Source organism: Theropithecus gelada, chromosome 6, assembly GCF_003255815.1.
Source record: "Theropithecus gelada isolate Dixy chromosome 6, Tgel_1.0, whole genome shotgun sequence".
Lineage (NCBI taxonomy): Eukaryota > Metazoa > Chordata > Mammalia > Primates > Cercopithecidae > Theropithecus > Theropithecus gelada.
The window spans coordinates 150552519-150568125 of NC_037673.1; the positions used below are offsets into that span (position 1 = coordinate 150552519).

The window sequence follows — 15607 nt, forward strand, 5'->3', positions numbered from 1 at the left end:
CATTTCAGGCCAGAAGTTCGAGACCAGCCTGGGCGACATAGCTAGACCCAGTCTCTACAAAATATTTTTTAAAAATTAGCTGGGTGTGGTGGCATGGGCCTGCAGTCCTAGCTACTTAGGAGGCTGAGGTGGGAGGGTGGCTTCAGCCCAGGAGTTTGAGGCTGCAACCAGCTATGATCCTATGACTGTACCAGTGACCACACCACTGCACACCTGCCTGGGCAACAGAGTAAGACAATGTCAAAAAAAAAAAAAAAAAAAAAAAAAAAACAGGAATGAAACTCAGACACATGTAACAACATGGGTGAATCTGAAAAATACTATGAAATAAACCAGAAACAAAAGAACTAATATGATATGATTCCACTTACATGAGGTACCTAGAATAGTCAAATTCAAAAAGGATAAAGCAGAATGGTGGGTGGTTGCCAGCAGTTGTGGGGAGAGGGGAATAGGGAGTTAGTGTTTAATGGGTACAGAGTTTCAGATGACCAGTTCTGGAGATAGATAGCCATGATGGCTGCACAACAATGTGCATTTACATAATGCCACTGAATTGTATACTTTAAAATAGTTCAAATGATCAGTTTTATGTATATTTATCACAAAAAAAAAGTGTTTTAAAAAAGACATAGAGTTAGGAACTAGAAATAGAAAAATGGCTATTCTAGGCAGAGGTAACACCAGGTGCAAAGGTCCTCAGGCAGGACTGTGCCTACCTGAGGCATGCTGTGAGGAACAGCAAGGAGGCCAATGTCACCGGGGCACAATAAGGACAGTAAGGAGTGAGGGCTGATCATATATGGGCTTTTAGGATCCTGTACTTTCTTAGGAACCTAATGGGAGGTGGGAAGCCACCGGCGGGATTTGAGCAGAGGGGCGATACAATCTAACCTTGGATAAAACAAGATCATTCTGGCTGCCACATTCTTTTTTTGTTTTTGTTTTTTGAGACAGAGTCTCGCTCTGTCGCCAGGTTGGAGTACAGTGGTACGATCTCGGCTCACTGCAACCTCCACTTCCTGGGTTCAAGCGATTCTCCTGCCTCAGCCTCCCAAGTAGCTGGGATTACAGGCACCTGCCACCACGCCCAGCTAATTTTTGTATTTTTAGTAGAGACGGGGTTTCACCATGTTGGCCAGGATGGTCTCGATCTCTTGACCTCGTGATCTGCCCGCCTTGGCCTCCCAAAGTGCTGGGATTACATGCATTTTTAAATCTGAGTCTCATTCGCCAATGGGTATAAGAAAAGTATGTACCTCACAGGGTAACTTTGAGCAATTAAAGAGGTAATGCATGTCAAGGGTTTAACATGGTGCCTGACATAGAGTAAGCACTCAATAAACGGTAAGCATTATTGTGATGGAAATCGGAAGAAAGACAACAGTTCCCTGAGGAGGAGTTTTAGAAGACTTCGTGGAGGAGATGGCAGTTCAACTAGACACGGAAGAATGAACAAGATTTCCACCGACCTAGAGGAGGGGGTTCTATGGGTAGAAGGAGCTGCGTGGTCAACACCACAAGAAGGAAAACACAAAGCCTGCAACAGGCTGAGCGAAGCTCAGGGCAGGGCAGGGCAGGGCAGGGCAGGGCAGGGCAGGAGACAGAACGTTTGATCAGCCCTAGCAGGTCACAGGCGAGGAGCATGGTGGACTCCAGAGCCGAGGTGATGGAAGCTTTGAAGGTTTTGCTGCAAAACTCAAGAACTGAGCTGTGATGTCAGAAAACTGAATCCCCATCGCTCAGCCTGGAGCTGGAAGAACTGGGAGGCAAGAGTTGTCAGAACGCTGGTCAAGGACTGGGGGCAGCTAAGCACGAGGGTCAGCGGCTGAGCTAGAGAAGCAGAGAATCAAAAGGACGAATGTGGGGGTGGCAGAGTGGAATGCAGCCAAGGGGGTGCTCCGTTCCTCCGCATCAGGGAGGAAGCAGCTAAGTGACCAGTGTTTAGCGCCCCCGAGCAGGAGCCGCTGGCTGGCATCACCGTCGGAGTCCAGCTCCGTGGCCCTCCGCATCGCCCAGAAGCCCGACTCCTCTGTCAAAGCCCTCGCCACAGTTACACATTGCCTAGTCTAGTGAAATTACGTGTTTCATGTTTCAGCTCCCAGATATCAGGGCTCAGGTCTGTTTTCATTTCATCCCAGAGCCTGGCACAGTGTTTGGCACATAGTAGGCGCTCGCCAACGGTTCGCTGAGAGCTTTCCGGGAAGGGCTCAGTGCGCTGAGGGTCCAAAAGCACGCGTGAGAATGCAGGGCATTCTAACTCCAAGTGGGTTGGACTTGCGTGAGAAAAGGTGCCGCAGAGAGGCTACTGTCACCTACCCGCCGGTTTGCAGGATCTACAGACAGGCGGCGGGCGGGCACAGCTCCCCACAGTTTGCAGAGGGCGTTCACAACTAACGCCAGGGGCCTCCTAGAGGAAGAAAACCAGGGCCCGCCCGCGGAACAGTGAGCGTGAAGCACGGCCGTGGCCTCGTTTCATGGCCGGGAACACCGAGTCCCCCGGGTCAAAATAGGTCCGCAGGTCTTTGGGGCCGAGCCTAGGTGGGCTGGAAGTGACAGTCCCGGGGGCTGCAGGCGCGGAACGCTCGGCGGGGCCCCAGCACTATTTGCATATCCCCAGAGAGGCAGCAAACGTTCGGCTGCAGTCTCGGGCGGAGGTTGCCGGGCAGGGTACCCGGGCGCGCGAACATGCACCCCACCCAGCGGTGCCCAGCCCGCACCAGTTAGCGCCCAACTCGCCAACTCCGGGACTTTAGCAAAGCTCCCGAGGGCGGGGGAGCCGCCGAGAAGCGGGACGCACCATCGCAGCTCGAGAAGGGGGAGGCGCTCTGGCCCGCCACCCTACCGCACCCAGGCGGGCCGAGACGCTCCGCGAGAGGGCCGAGGCTGGTGGCGCAGAGACTCGGCGACCGACGCGAGCGCTGGCGGCGCGGGGCGGGCGACTCGGCGGGGCCTGGGGGCGGCGGCGGCGGCGACGACCCCCCTGTGGCGGCGGCGCGGTGGCAGCGCCCGGCTCCCCGGCCGGCGAGCGGCGGAAGTGCCGCGGAGTTGGAGCGGGGCCGGCGCCGCGGCCGCTTCTGCTCGCTGAGCTGCTGCCGCCGCCGGGCGGACTGGCGGACGCTCGGAGCTGGGGGCGGCGCGGCGCGGCGGTGCCGGCGGGGCGCGGCGGGGCTGACCGGCCCCGATGAGGCGGAAGGAGAAGCGGCTCCTGCAGGCGGTGGCGCTGGTGCTGGCGGCCCTGGTCCTCCTGCCCAACGTGGGGCTTTGGGCGCTGTACCGCGAGCGGCAGCCCGACGGCACCCCTGGGGGATCCGGGGCGGCGGTGGCACCGGCGGCGGGACAGGTGAGTTCCCCTGTTGCTACAGGCCGGGAACACCCCCTTCCCGAATTCACTTTTAGCCTGTGGTTCCTTCCTCCACCTTCTGCTGTCTGCCGCCTCAGAGTCAGCTCCCAGACTGTAAAGCTCTTCCCATTTTCCGGATGGGAAAATTGAGTGTCGGGATTCCTCCAGGTTCCCAAGCCAGTCAGAGACTGAGTCCGAACTAGAACCCAGGACGCTATTTCTCACCACATGTTACCACCTTCTTTTCTGTCCCCGTCTGGTGTTCCTTGAGGTCTTCCAGCGGATCTCTTTTGAAGGATCCTATCTGCATCCCTGTATCCCAGGATGACTCCTGCCTTGTGCCAATAGGAATGCAGATTCTGGTTCTTGTATTTGGTGTCCAGGTCCTCTCTGCTCCCCTCCTTCCACCCCCCAACAACCCCTGCCTGCTGATCCCAGTGTTCTTTACTCAGGTCAGCCCTTTTCCTGATTTCCCGTCTGCCCAACGAGACATCCAGGCCTTCCGCCTCTCCCCATTTATTCAACAGTACCCCCGCCCCGCGCCAGCAACTCTAGCCTTTTCCTTTCTCAGATCCTGTGGATTCCTTGCAGAATGTAAAGATCACGCTCTCCTTGAAGCTTCAAGCCCCTGGGGGTGGAAAAGGGGGTAAGCTCCTGGTCCTTGAGGTACCTGCTGCCTTTGACCTTATGGGAGTCCAGAGGTGGGGCTCTGGTGGGGAGACCCCCAAAATGTCCCAGAGGCTGTTGGTGCCCAGTGTCCTGAGGATGGAACACCAGAAGCCTTCCCTGTCTCTTCTGAACTTGTCTAGTCTGGTTAGTTGTAGTGTTTACTGCAGCCAAAACTGGGATCGGAATGGTTTCTGCCTCCTTTGAACTTACCCATGTATATTTGTGTGTATGTATGCGTGCATGCATTTAGACTAGCAGCTCCCTGATAGCAGAAGCTCTGTCACATCACTCCCACCCTCCCAGGAGGTGCTAGTGAGTGTATTGCTTAGACTGTTTCATATAGTGGAACATTTCAGGCTTTCTTACGGGATTTCTCTGGTCCCATGAGAAGTGGATAATTTGTGTATCAGGGTCAGACTTGACTGATTGTTGGCTGGCCTTGACGAAAGAGGCTGGTTTTTCTGAGATTGATGGTTTTCCTTATTCTTCCCAGTATTAGGCTGCTGTCTAGGCAGTCTGGCATCTGGAGCGCAGAGGGCTCTTTGCTACAGAGCTGACCAATTTGAGCTCCGCCTGTCACTCTGTTAATTGTTGCAAAGCATCCCAGAGGGTCTCATTGATCTTTCTGGTAGAGCTTACTGTTTAGAAACTAAGGTTTCCATCTCTTTCCTAAACCCCTGGTTCAAACCCTGACAGCTAGCTTAGACCTCTCTCCCTGATATTCTGTATCTGTGTGGGGTTTCCTTTCATGAAATCTCTTTCCTCTGTTCCTATTCAGTACCAGCATCAGAGTCAGGAGTTCCAGGGTTCTGACCTCAGCTCTACCACTAACTTAGTGTGTGTGTCCTTGATCACCTTTCATCTCCTTCTCTGAGCCTTACTTTCTTGATCTGTAAACCATGATTATTGGTCCAGCTCTAACATTCTGTGATACTATCAGTTAATCAATGAGGAATACAATGGTCACTTCTTTTTTTCTGTCTTGAGTCCGGAGTTCCTTGTAGCATCCCTAGCTGTGGAGGCTCCATACTGGACACAGCCCCAGGTCAAGGGGGAGTGTCCTACCCTAATGCAAAACTCTCCTTTAGAATAGCTGTAGCCCATTCTAAAATAGCGCTTGACATTCTGCCTCTGCTTGGAGAAAGCCCTCGTATTTCATTTGCTATAGATGCCAAAGACGTCCTGATTTTCATTTCTATAGACCCAGATGTGTAGAGAAGGTCAAGGTTAACTGCCAGTTTGGCCTGAGCTTTCAAAGTAAATTACTCACTTGTGCAAGAGGGTATTGATGGAGTAAGGCAGCCTTTTGGGCGGGGAGAGCGGGGAGCAACAGCTGGGTGCTGCTCAGAGCTCCTAACTGAAATGGATAGACAGGCTTATCTGGGAAGATCTAGTTTTTGTTCATTTCTTTTTCTCTGGAATAGCATGAAGAGGAGGAAGAAGTGGTGAAGGGGGTTTGGGGCATTGGGGGAACTGATTATTTTTGCTTTAAAGAAAATCTCTTTGCTTCCTAGAAGCAGTAGAATGGAGCTGTTTCCCCAATGATAAGCACTTGTAGGTGCTACAGGATTCAGCATTCATCTGCTGCCTTTCAAGAACGCCCTGCCAAATTTCCACACAGCCCCTTTTTGTTTCACTCTCTCACAGATGCAGAGCACTGGGCTTGGCCCCCAGTCCCTTGTCTGAATGTCAGCTGGCCTTGAGGAAAGAGGCTGACTTCTCGGAGTGATGGTGTTCCATCCCTCACCCCAGTGTACTGGAACATACACGTAACACGCCAGGCTGCTATCTGGGAAATCTGGCATCTTGAGCATACAGAACTTTTTCGACAGGGCTGACCAGTTCTGAGCTCAGCCTGTCATTCTTGTAATTGTTGAGAATCATCTTTGAGCGTCTTGTTGATCTTTCTGGTAGAAATAACTGCAGAGGCTCTGGAGGGAAGTCTGACAGGACTTTATCCAAATGAAAAATGTGTTCCATATGGGTTTGAAAGAAGATTCTTTGAGAGTAACATATCCACTACTTGAGTAGTCCTCTAACTCCTTGATTTCTCCACTGGATTAAAGAATATGGAGTTTCAAATTAAGAGTGTTTATCATCTGCTAGAATGAAAGTCTACATAACTGTCATGCCAACTCATCCTGGGTGTACCTCTGGAGCTGGGTGGGATAGCTGATTTATAAAGGACACATAATGCTTCCAGGATTTCAGCAGTCATCTGGTCAGACAGTTGGCTTCTTGGGAAGCTGCAAAACCAAGCAAGAAAAGCTGGTCTTGAAGCCATCTTCCTTTTAATGTGTGGGTCCCTCTCATTCCAACCCCCAATCTGTTTAACATCTTGGTTTAATTCAACAGTCTGTTTCATATTCCAGGTTTGGGACAGGTTATTAAAAGCTCAAGTTAGGAAACTGAGTGCAGTCTCTCCTCATTTCTGAGCCATAATCTCTTGTTGAAAAATGGCTTCACTGGATAATAGAATGTGTGGAATAGAAATTGGTGGAATAATGGAATACCGGTGACTTTAATTTTCAAGTATCAGGATTTCTTTCTCATTGTGTTAGAGCTGAACTTTATTCTTAGAGCATCCAGAAATCAATGTTTTTTTCTCTTTTTTCAGTCTTCCTGGTGGCAGAAGCCTTGCCCATCAGAAAGTTAAGTATCATAGAAATGTAGCCTCGGAATGATTTCCTTAATTTTCCACAGAAGGGCTAGTATCCTTTAGCTTGCTAATCACTCCTCTGTCTGCATACCCAGGTGAAATCTGATGCCACTAGGGAAGAGTTGTTGATTTGCCAGAACAAATCCAGCTCCCTACATTCCTTCTCTCATTCTTGGCTTGCTGTCTACCAGGGATTCCAGCTGAGGAAGGCCTGGGAACAGAGACCTGGTTTTTAGTCCTTTCTCCTGCCCTAAACTCACTGCGTGTACTCAGGAAAGAGGTTTAACCTCTCTGAGCCTTGGATTCCTCATCTGCTAAGTGAGGCTTAGATTCAGAAGGGAAAAAGCAAATGCATATTGTAATGATGCTTCCCCTCCCATGGCCAAGGCAGACATTGCTACTCAATCTTTTTGTTACTAACACCAGACTTGGGCTCAGACTGTTTCTCAGCAGGGCTACTCAAGTAGAGTTAATGACATATGGAAACTCATTAGCAATGTAGGGAATAGATACTCTGTTAGGGCTTTTCCAACTCTTACATCCTGAGGTTCTGTGAGTATGCTTGGAAGCACGTCTGAATAGTGATAGTATATTTAAACAGGCCTCTGTATCTAACTTGTAATGAGGCCACAACTTAAGAGTATGTTCATATTTGAATGTCTTTTCTCAGGCTGTAGTCTAAGGATGTTCAGCCTTTGATCTGTTGGTTCCAGTGACACGGTAACAGATAATGGAATCAGGAATGAAAAGCAAAAGCCCATTTAAAAGATAACCATCTAGCTTGCTAATTGTACCTTGTCCACAGTCAGCTCTTACACAGAGATGGCATCAGGTTCTCTTCACTGAATCAAAAGCACCTTGAGGCAAACCTGGCAGCTACCAGTAAGCCCCACAGCAGCGACATGCTCCTGACGGTGTTTGCAGCGGTTCCTGTGTTTTACATATATCTGACCCTCTGCATCCCATGTATGTGTCAGAGCTGGTAAGGGAGGGCCTTGAATAAGAGTCTTGTTTCTCCAGAGAACCTCTGTCCTTATGCGCAGTGGAGTGGGGAAAGGAGGTAGCCCATATACACCTGAATTCCCGTGGCAAGAAGTGTATCGTGGCCTCCCTGCTGGAAATGTCTTAAGGTAGGCACACATCCTCCTCTAGCACAAAGCACAAGATTTGGCACCTGGAAGACAGGATGTGTTTGCTGAATGATTGAAATGTATCAGAGCAGGCAGGGGGCTTCAGAAGTCATCTAGTTCAATCTCCTCAATTTGTAGGTATGAAAACTGAGGCCGAAAAAAGGGGAAACAAATTAAACAAGTTCTCATAGGGAGGAATGCAGATCAGAATCCATTCTCCAAGTTCTTGTTCTATTTCACTATGAGAAATTTTTTCCCTCCATATACTGATATTTGATCCTTCTCTACCATTATTTCTTTCAGGAGCCAAGATTATCACCCCAAATTTTGGAGGCCATTGCTTAGTGAGACCGATTATCTGCTAGAACTTATCTGTCTGGTTTTTTGTAGATCTATTTTTGTTCATTTTCTTTCCAACATTTTATAGTGTTTTTGTTGTTGTTGTTGTTGTTTTGAGATGGAGTTTTGCTCTTGTTGCCCAGGCTGGAGTGCAATGGCGCGATCTCGGCCCACCGCAACCTCCACCTCCCAGGTTCAAGCAATTCTCCTGCCTTAGCCTTCCCAAGTAGCTGGGATTATAGGCATGCACCACCAAGCCTGGCTAATTTTGTATTTTTAGTAGAGATGGGGTTTTTCTGTGTGGGTCAGGCGGGTCTCGAACTCCCGACCTCAGGCGATCCGCCCATCTCGGCCTCCCAAAGTGCTGGGATTACAGGCATGAGCCACCGCACCCGGCCTCATTTTATAGTTTCAAAAGCAACTAAATGGATTAAAATTTAAGGGGGCAAAGGGACAGGGGTAGAGGAATTAAAGGCTGTGTAGCACATGGCACGATTACTGCTATCCCTGACAGACAGAATCTGAGCCTAAGAACCACCTCAGATTGTCTATCAGTTGCAAGTAACAAAACAAATTAAGCCATGTGAGCTGAAATGAATATATTGGCTCCTGTGACTGTAGTTGGCTTCAGGTATGGTGTGATCTAGAGGTTTGTGGCATTGTCAGGGCTAGATCTCCTTTCCTCTGGTTTCTGTTGGTTCTGATTTTCTCTGTGTGTTGACTTTGTTCCATTCTGAGGCTCCATGGCAGCAAAAAATGGTAGTAGCTCTTTCAGACCTCAGATTCACACGTAGATCCTAGAGGAGAGGGTCTCGCTCCTCTGGTAGCTTCTACAGAAGAGAGAGAAAACATCTTTTCTATTTATTTATTTATTTGCTTATTTATTTTTTTTAGTTAGAGACGGAGTCTTGCTCTGTCACCCAGGCTGGAGTGCAGTGGCACGATCTTGGCTCACTGCAAGCTCCACCTCCTGGGTCCACACCATTCTTCTGCCTCAGCCTCCTGAGCAGCCGGGACCACAGGCACCCACCACCACACCCGGCCAATTTTTTGTATTTTTAGTAGAGACAGGGTTTCACTGTGTTAGCCAGGATGGTCTCGATCTCCTGACCTCGTGATCCACCTGCCGCAGCCTCCCAAAGTGTTGGGATTACAGGCGTGAGCCACCATGCCTGGCCGAGAAAACATCTTTTCTGTAAGCTCTAGCAAGATCTCCTTAAGTCTTACTGGTCCACTTTGGATCTAATGTGCTGTCTGAACCATTCGCAGATTTCAGGAGGAGAAGCTGTATTGATTGACTTAACCTACCCTGGAGCTAGGAGTGGAGTCAGATTGCCCAGATCTAAGAAGAGCAGTTCCCCAGAGAAGACTCTGGGTGCTGCTTTTGGGAAGAAGAGAAAGATATCTAGAGAAGAAGCCCACAAATATCCACTCCAGAGTCCTGCTGACACAGTGTTCCAGGCAGTAGTCACTCCTTGGGGATGAGAGTTGGTCCTGGAGGGAAAACCCCTTTGCCACCCTGGACCCATTTTTGGGCACCGAACCTGCAGTCTGGAGGTCTGTGCTCTCATTCCAGCTCTGCCACCCCTTGGCTGAGATGATTAGCTGTGTGGGCCTTGGTTTGTTGCTGAGGAAGGCTTGGGTGCAAATGGTTGCCAACACACAGTGGAGGGTGGAGATAAAGAGCAGTTGAAAGCTGTCTTTATTGAATCTTACTTACCAGTTCTGCCGCTGCCTTCCTTTCCCCTCACAGACGTCCCAAGAAATGTCTCCCCTGCCCCCATACACACTAAAAGTCAATTCGTTGAAAATTTCTCTCAAACTGAAAAAGAACTTCTGTCTCTGCAGCTTCCACGTTTTTTTTCTGCCTGGCCCTCTTAGCTGGAGGAGGTGGAGTGTTCATACTTTGGAAGCTAGAGGAAGCTAAACAATTCTGCTTGCTGTGGTGGGTGGGTGTGTATTTATGCGTGTGTAGCTTTCTCTCCATGTGTCTCTCTTCTCTCTCTCTCTTATCTTTGAATGGTTCCTGTTTGCTGCCCTCTGCTGAGTGTAGATAGGAGAGAAAAGAAAAAAGCAGACCTATTTTTTTCCTTCCCTTTGGCTTTAAGAGAATGTTGAGCTTCAGATGCTAAATTGTCTTCAGTTTTCTCAGGTGATGAAAGCCACAGCATAAAATGATGCTGATCCGAAGAATGATGATGATATGGTTGGTTGATAATGAGGTTGATAATGTTAATAGTAGTAATAGCAGTTACCATTTATTTAGCACTTACTCTGCTAGGTCCTTTACCTGTACATCTGTTAAATATTGTTGTAACCAGGTAGGAAAGGAGGAAACCGAAGCTCGAAAAGAGGCAGGTGTTTGCCCAAGGATGCACAGCCTGTAGTGGTGGAGTTGGCATTTGAACTCTGACCTAGTGCTGAGTCCTTAACCACCATACTTCCTCCATATCTGAGCAGGACAAAGGACCTGTCTTCCAGCCCTGCCCCTTAAGCCCTTCCTGCAAGCCTGGACATCTGAGCTGGCGAGAGAGACCATTGCCCTAAGACAGCCTCTTCAGTAGCCGAAGTAGAGCGCCTAAGGTCATGTGGTGGTGGTGTGCGCTGGAAGAGAAACCTCTACCTCAGCTTCCTCCTGTCTCCGTTCCTCCTGGTTTGAGGCATGTGGGGTGCATATGGTGCTCTAGCTTTGGAGCTACACTGCCTGATTCAAAACCCGAGGCTTGGGCAAGCTTGGCCTCTGTGCCTGGAATTCTTGGTCTGTAAAATGCTAGTAATGTTAACTGTAGCAGAGAGTTCTCCTGAGGGTTCAGTGAGTCACTGTGGGCAAAACCCCAAACACAATGCTTGGTGCAGAACAAGTGCTCGGTAAACCTGGTGATGCTGCTGCCTTTGTGAAGTGCCTGGCCTGTGGCAGGGACTCAATTCTCTGCGGCTTCCCTTTGGCGGAGGTAGGGAGAGCTGCATAACATTGTCATTGTCTAGAAGGTGAGCAATTTGAAGATAAGTGATTGGCCTAACAGCACAGGGTTCAGAAGACGTGGAAGAAGCCAGGTGGATGCAGTCTCTGATTATTGGGGGTGGGAAGGAAATTGTGCATGCAGAGGCTGCTCTTGGTACCCCTCTCCCTGAAACTTTGGAATGCGAAGCGGTTGTTGGGGTTGCCTTCTCAACTCCCACCCTGGGAGACAACCCAGACCTTCTGTATCCTTCTAGATTCAGCTCATAGCCTGCTGCCTCCAGGAAGTGTTCTTTGGTCACTCCAGCCCCCAAAGGTCACTCAGGGGTCTTAGTCCCTTGATTTTCTCATCTGCCTACTTAGATCAGAGGCCCTTCCAGGTAGACTTCTAACATCCTTCTTCCCTGCAGCCTTGCCCCTAGACCTGACTAACCCCTGCCAGGGCCGCCTGGGTTAGCATTCTTTCCAACCAGGGCCCGGAGCCATATATATAAATCTGTCATGCAATGCTGTAATTGTTTTTAATCTGTCCAGACTGTCTGCTTCCCAAAGGCAGGAACTAAACTCTCTCGGTCACTCTTGTTTGCCTAAAATATTTGCTGAATGGCTGAGGGGGTGAGTGAGTGAGTGAATAATATGGTTGGTACTCAGTAACTGCTGGCTGAGTGCTGGAAGCTTAGCCTTAGGAATGGTTCTTCTTGAACTTCAGGATGCTTCACAATCCCTAGGGAGCCTGTTAAGGATGGTGACACCAGGATCCGTGCCCAAGGAGCATGAAGGGGCTGGTTTGGGCTTGGCCAAGGATCACATATTTAACAAATCCTACTGAGGGTCCAACAGCGAACTCCTCTCCACCCACCTAACAGGAGACAGACCTCTCTTTCCCCAGGGACCCTCTCCACTCTCCCCAGGAATGCTTCAGAACCAGCCCTTGAACCTCTGTTCCTGGGGAGTGTGTTTATCTGCAGCTTCCCAAGTTGTCAATCAGCACCCACAGGGGAGCTCTGTGGTGCTTTTAGCAGTGGCACTGTATCTGATGCAGGCAGATCAGGCTCCCGTTCAGGACAGGCATGGGAGGTGCACTTTGGAATCCCTGTCCAGTGGGCTGTGAGGATTGGCTGGGACCATAGAGCTTTGTTTTCCTTTGATGCCCACAGTCTGCTTCTCTTCCAGGATGGGTGCTCTGCCTTCCTGCCATGGGCAAGGATGAGGTGCCTCTAAGTGGGTGACAGGCTGAACTAGGGGGTCTCTTGGGAAAGGTTAGTATTGTGGAGACCCTGTAAACCTCTCCCTTGTACTGGAGAGACCAGTGGAGAGAGTGTGGAGTTGGGAACCAATGTAACCTGATCCCCAGGTCCAGCTCTGCCACTTGCCAGCTCTGTTTTGCCTGACCTCTGGGGCTTCCGGCTCCTTCTCCTAAAATGAGCAAAGTCATCACTACTTCCTAGTGTCGTGGTGATGATTAGATTAAATTACATTAAAGTTGTGAGGATCGAGGTGCAGAGAGGTCAGGTAACATATCCAGGGCCACACAGCTAGGAAGTGATGGAAACAGGATTCCAGCCCAGCTGGGATGCTTCCTTCCGCTGTCTGCGCCAGCCACTGACTGGATGGTCTTGGGCGAGTCTGTGGGTCTGCCCCCGCTCACGGGGTCTTGAGGAGGCCTCAGTGGGAGGTTATCACTGAGAGCCCCGTGAGCCTGGTTCTTGGATTTGTTGTTGTTGGCTCCAGAAAGCTCTTTTAGCTGAATACCCAGGCAGCCGTGCCAGGGCAGGGATTATAGCAAGTCCCACGTGCCGCCTGGATGCCGCACTCGGGCAGCCTCCCAAGAGCCCAGTTCGCCGGGGTTTTGTGTGTGTGTGTGTGGGTCTCCCCTGTGAGTTACAAATGTCAGCCTCCTCTGAGAGGAGGGCTGCTGAGCAGAGGGGCCAACAGGGGCTTCTGGAGAGAAGGGGGTTTCTTCGAGGGAACAGGTTGGAAACATCTGGCCGGGGTGTGTGTGTGAAAATTACTTCCTGCTGCTAAAGCACTTTGTATGTTCTCAACTGAAAACTGTTATTTTTTGCATGTTTCCTCCTGAGTATTGATCAGAGTCAGCTGCTGAGAGTTAAAATGTATGTGTGTGTGTGTGCCTATTTGTGAAATAACCAGTTTCTAAATTTGGTACCTAACTTCAGTGAAAAGTTACTAATTCTGTTCTTGGAGAGCCAGGGTCTGTCCTTTGGATTTGTGGTTATTTTATTAATAATAAACCTTAATGGCTGTTTCATTCAGAGAGCTTCTTTTATTAATTTCTTTGACCTTTATATATTTTTAATCACCTTACCTGTATACTTTAATGGAGGTTGCAAACTGGTGGCCTGTGGGCCAGATGCAGTCCAGAGTTATGTTTTGTGTGCCTTGAACAGTGCTGGCCCATAGATAGTTTGGTTTCTTTATTTTTAAATGTTCATATGTTACCAGTACCTAAACATGAGAATATTTCCTATTTTAAAACAATTCTATATTAATTTCTGGTTTTTTTGGTTTGTTTTTGTTTTTTAAATCTTAAAGTCTGGCTGCTGAGTTCAGGTTCAAGTTTTGTAAGAATTTTCTGGATGTGGGAGCAGCTGTCTCCTCTAGACAGATCCTAGCTCTCCAGTTGGCCACCGCCCCTGCTGCACTTAGTGGTCTCAAACCTGGGCACTTCACCCTTTCACACAATTGGCCGGGCTGCAGGAGACATTCGACTTTGGGAGCCCTCCTTTATGATATGCAAATTCCCATAGCCTTTTCCCAGTTCCATCTCATGGTGGAGGCAGGGCGGGGCTTACGGTCCCCACTTCACAGATGCAAAAACTGAGGTTCAAGGAGCGTAAGTGACACGACTAGTCACAAAGCCAGTAAGCTGAGGCTAATCCTTCTATCTCTAAGACTAATGTACTTTTCAGAGACAAAAAAGTAATTGCTTGGAAGTATAGGTATATAAACCTTAGGCTCTGACAGACTCACTTATGTTTATATTTAGGTGATTCCCGCTCTGTCTCAGCTCAAGAAACCATTTGCCTTGCTTCTTTCTGTTTCTAGGTATCTGAATTTCAGGTCTACCCTATCTAATAAAGTTTTGTTTTTTTTTTAATTTTTTTTATTTTTTAAAGCCATGTCAGGGGCTACCCTAGATTTATTAGAAATTATGTAGGTAGAGGCCGGGCATGGTGACTCATACATGTAATCCCAGCACTCTGGGAGGCCAAGGTGGGCGGATCACGAGGTCAGGAGTTTGAGACCAGCCTGGCTAACATAGTGAAACCCCATCTCTACTAAAAATACAAAAATTAGCTGGGTGTAGTGGCACACGCCTGTAATCCCAGTTACTCAGGAGGCTGACGCAGGATAATCATTTGAAACTGGGAGGCGGAGATTGCAGTGAGCTGAGATCGCACCACTGCACTCCAGCCTGGGTAACAGAGCAAGACTCCATCTCGAAGAAGAAAAAAAAAAAAAGAAATGACGTAGGTACAGAATCCACCTTGTTTTTTGCCTGTGCTTCCTGGCATGTCAGAAAACCCTAGAATGTATCTTCCTATTATTGGGGAAGTGTTAGGATCTGTTAAATGAGAGTGAAGACAGCTTTCGCAGCAGAAATGGTACGTACTCCACTCCCTGGCCTGAGGGGACCTCACAGGCACCCAGGAGGTTTCTAGGAAAGAGGGAACCTGGATGAGAACAGCTTAGGTCCCCCCAGAGGCAGCTGAACATAGCCACTCATGTCTCTGAGAGTAGGGTTCACTGCCAGGGCAGGAGTGGGGGCCCCTCTGCCTGCCATTTCAAGAACCTTCCCTTGGAAGCTCCAGGTGGCTCCTGGTGCGGCAGTGGGGCATGGAGTGTGGGGCACAGCTCGGTGTGGTGACCAGGAGTTAGCTTTGTCCTTGAGCACTGGCTCCACAGCAGAAATGACGATGACCATTAGTTTATTGAGCTCTTACTGCATGCCATGCACTGTGCCCATCTCAGTTCGTCAGCACTGTAATCCCAGGGGGTGAGTGACCTTACTGTTGTCATTTTACAGATGGGAAAACTGAGGCTCAGGAAACTTAAGTCACTTCCCAGGCCTGTACAAGAAACAAGTGGTGGGACTCAAATTCAGATTTCTGACTCTCCAACTTGTACTCTTAGCTACCATGTTTTATTGACTCCTCTGGGCAAGTCTTTTAACGTCTTTTGGCCTCCATTTCCTCACCTGTATGTGGGAATGATAGCTTCTTGGCACACAAGCAGAGTCAGTTTTCCCACCCATAACTCTTCCTGCCACTCCTGCCTCGGGGCGGTTGTCAGACACTGGTGTGGTGTGAGCTGTCTTTCCCGCTAGGGTGGGGCCTCTCTGCTTGTGGGGTTGGGGTCTCCCAGCAGAGTCAGCCTGGGGTACGCCTCCCTGCTTCTCCCTTTCACAGCCTGGACTCCCCTCGCCTGCTACTCCGCACTCCCCTGGCAGCGAGAGAGGCAGCTGAGGGCTCCCACCATCCAAGCCC

At 49.4% G+C, this 15607-nt stretch overlaps 1 protein-coding gene across 2 annotated transcripts in view; it reads left to right on the forward strand.

Moving 5' to 3' along the window:
• Positions 1-3042: 3042 nt before the first annotated feature.
• Positions 3043-15607, forward strand: part of GALNT10 (polypeptide N-acetylgalactosaminyltransferase 10) — a 230396-nt gene continuing 217831 nt past the window's right edge. Inside the window, exon 1 of one of the 2 annotated variants that reach the window (XM_025387915.1) lies at positions 3043-3343. In XM_025387915.1, the coding sequence (XP_025243700.1) occupies positions 3185-3343 (159 nt within the window). In that variant the 5' untranslated portion in view covers positions 3043-3184. The remainder of the gene's footprint in view (positions 3344-15607) is intronic. The other variant, XM_025387916.1, reaches the window with a different exon arrangement.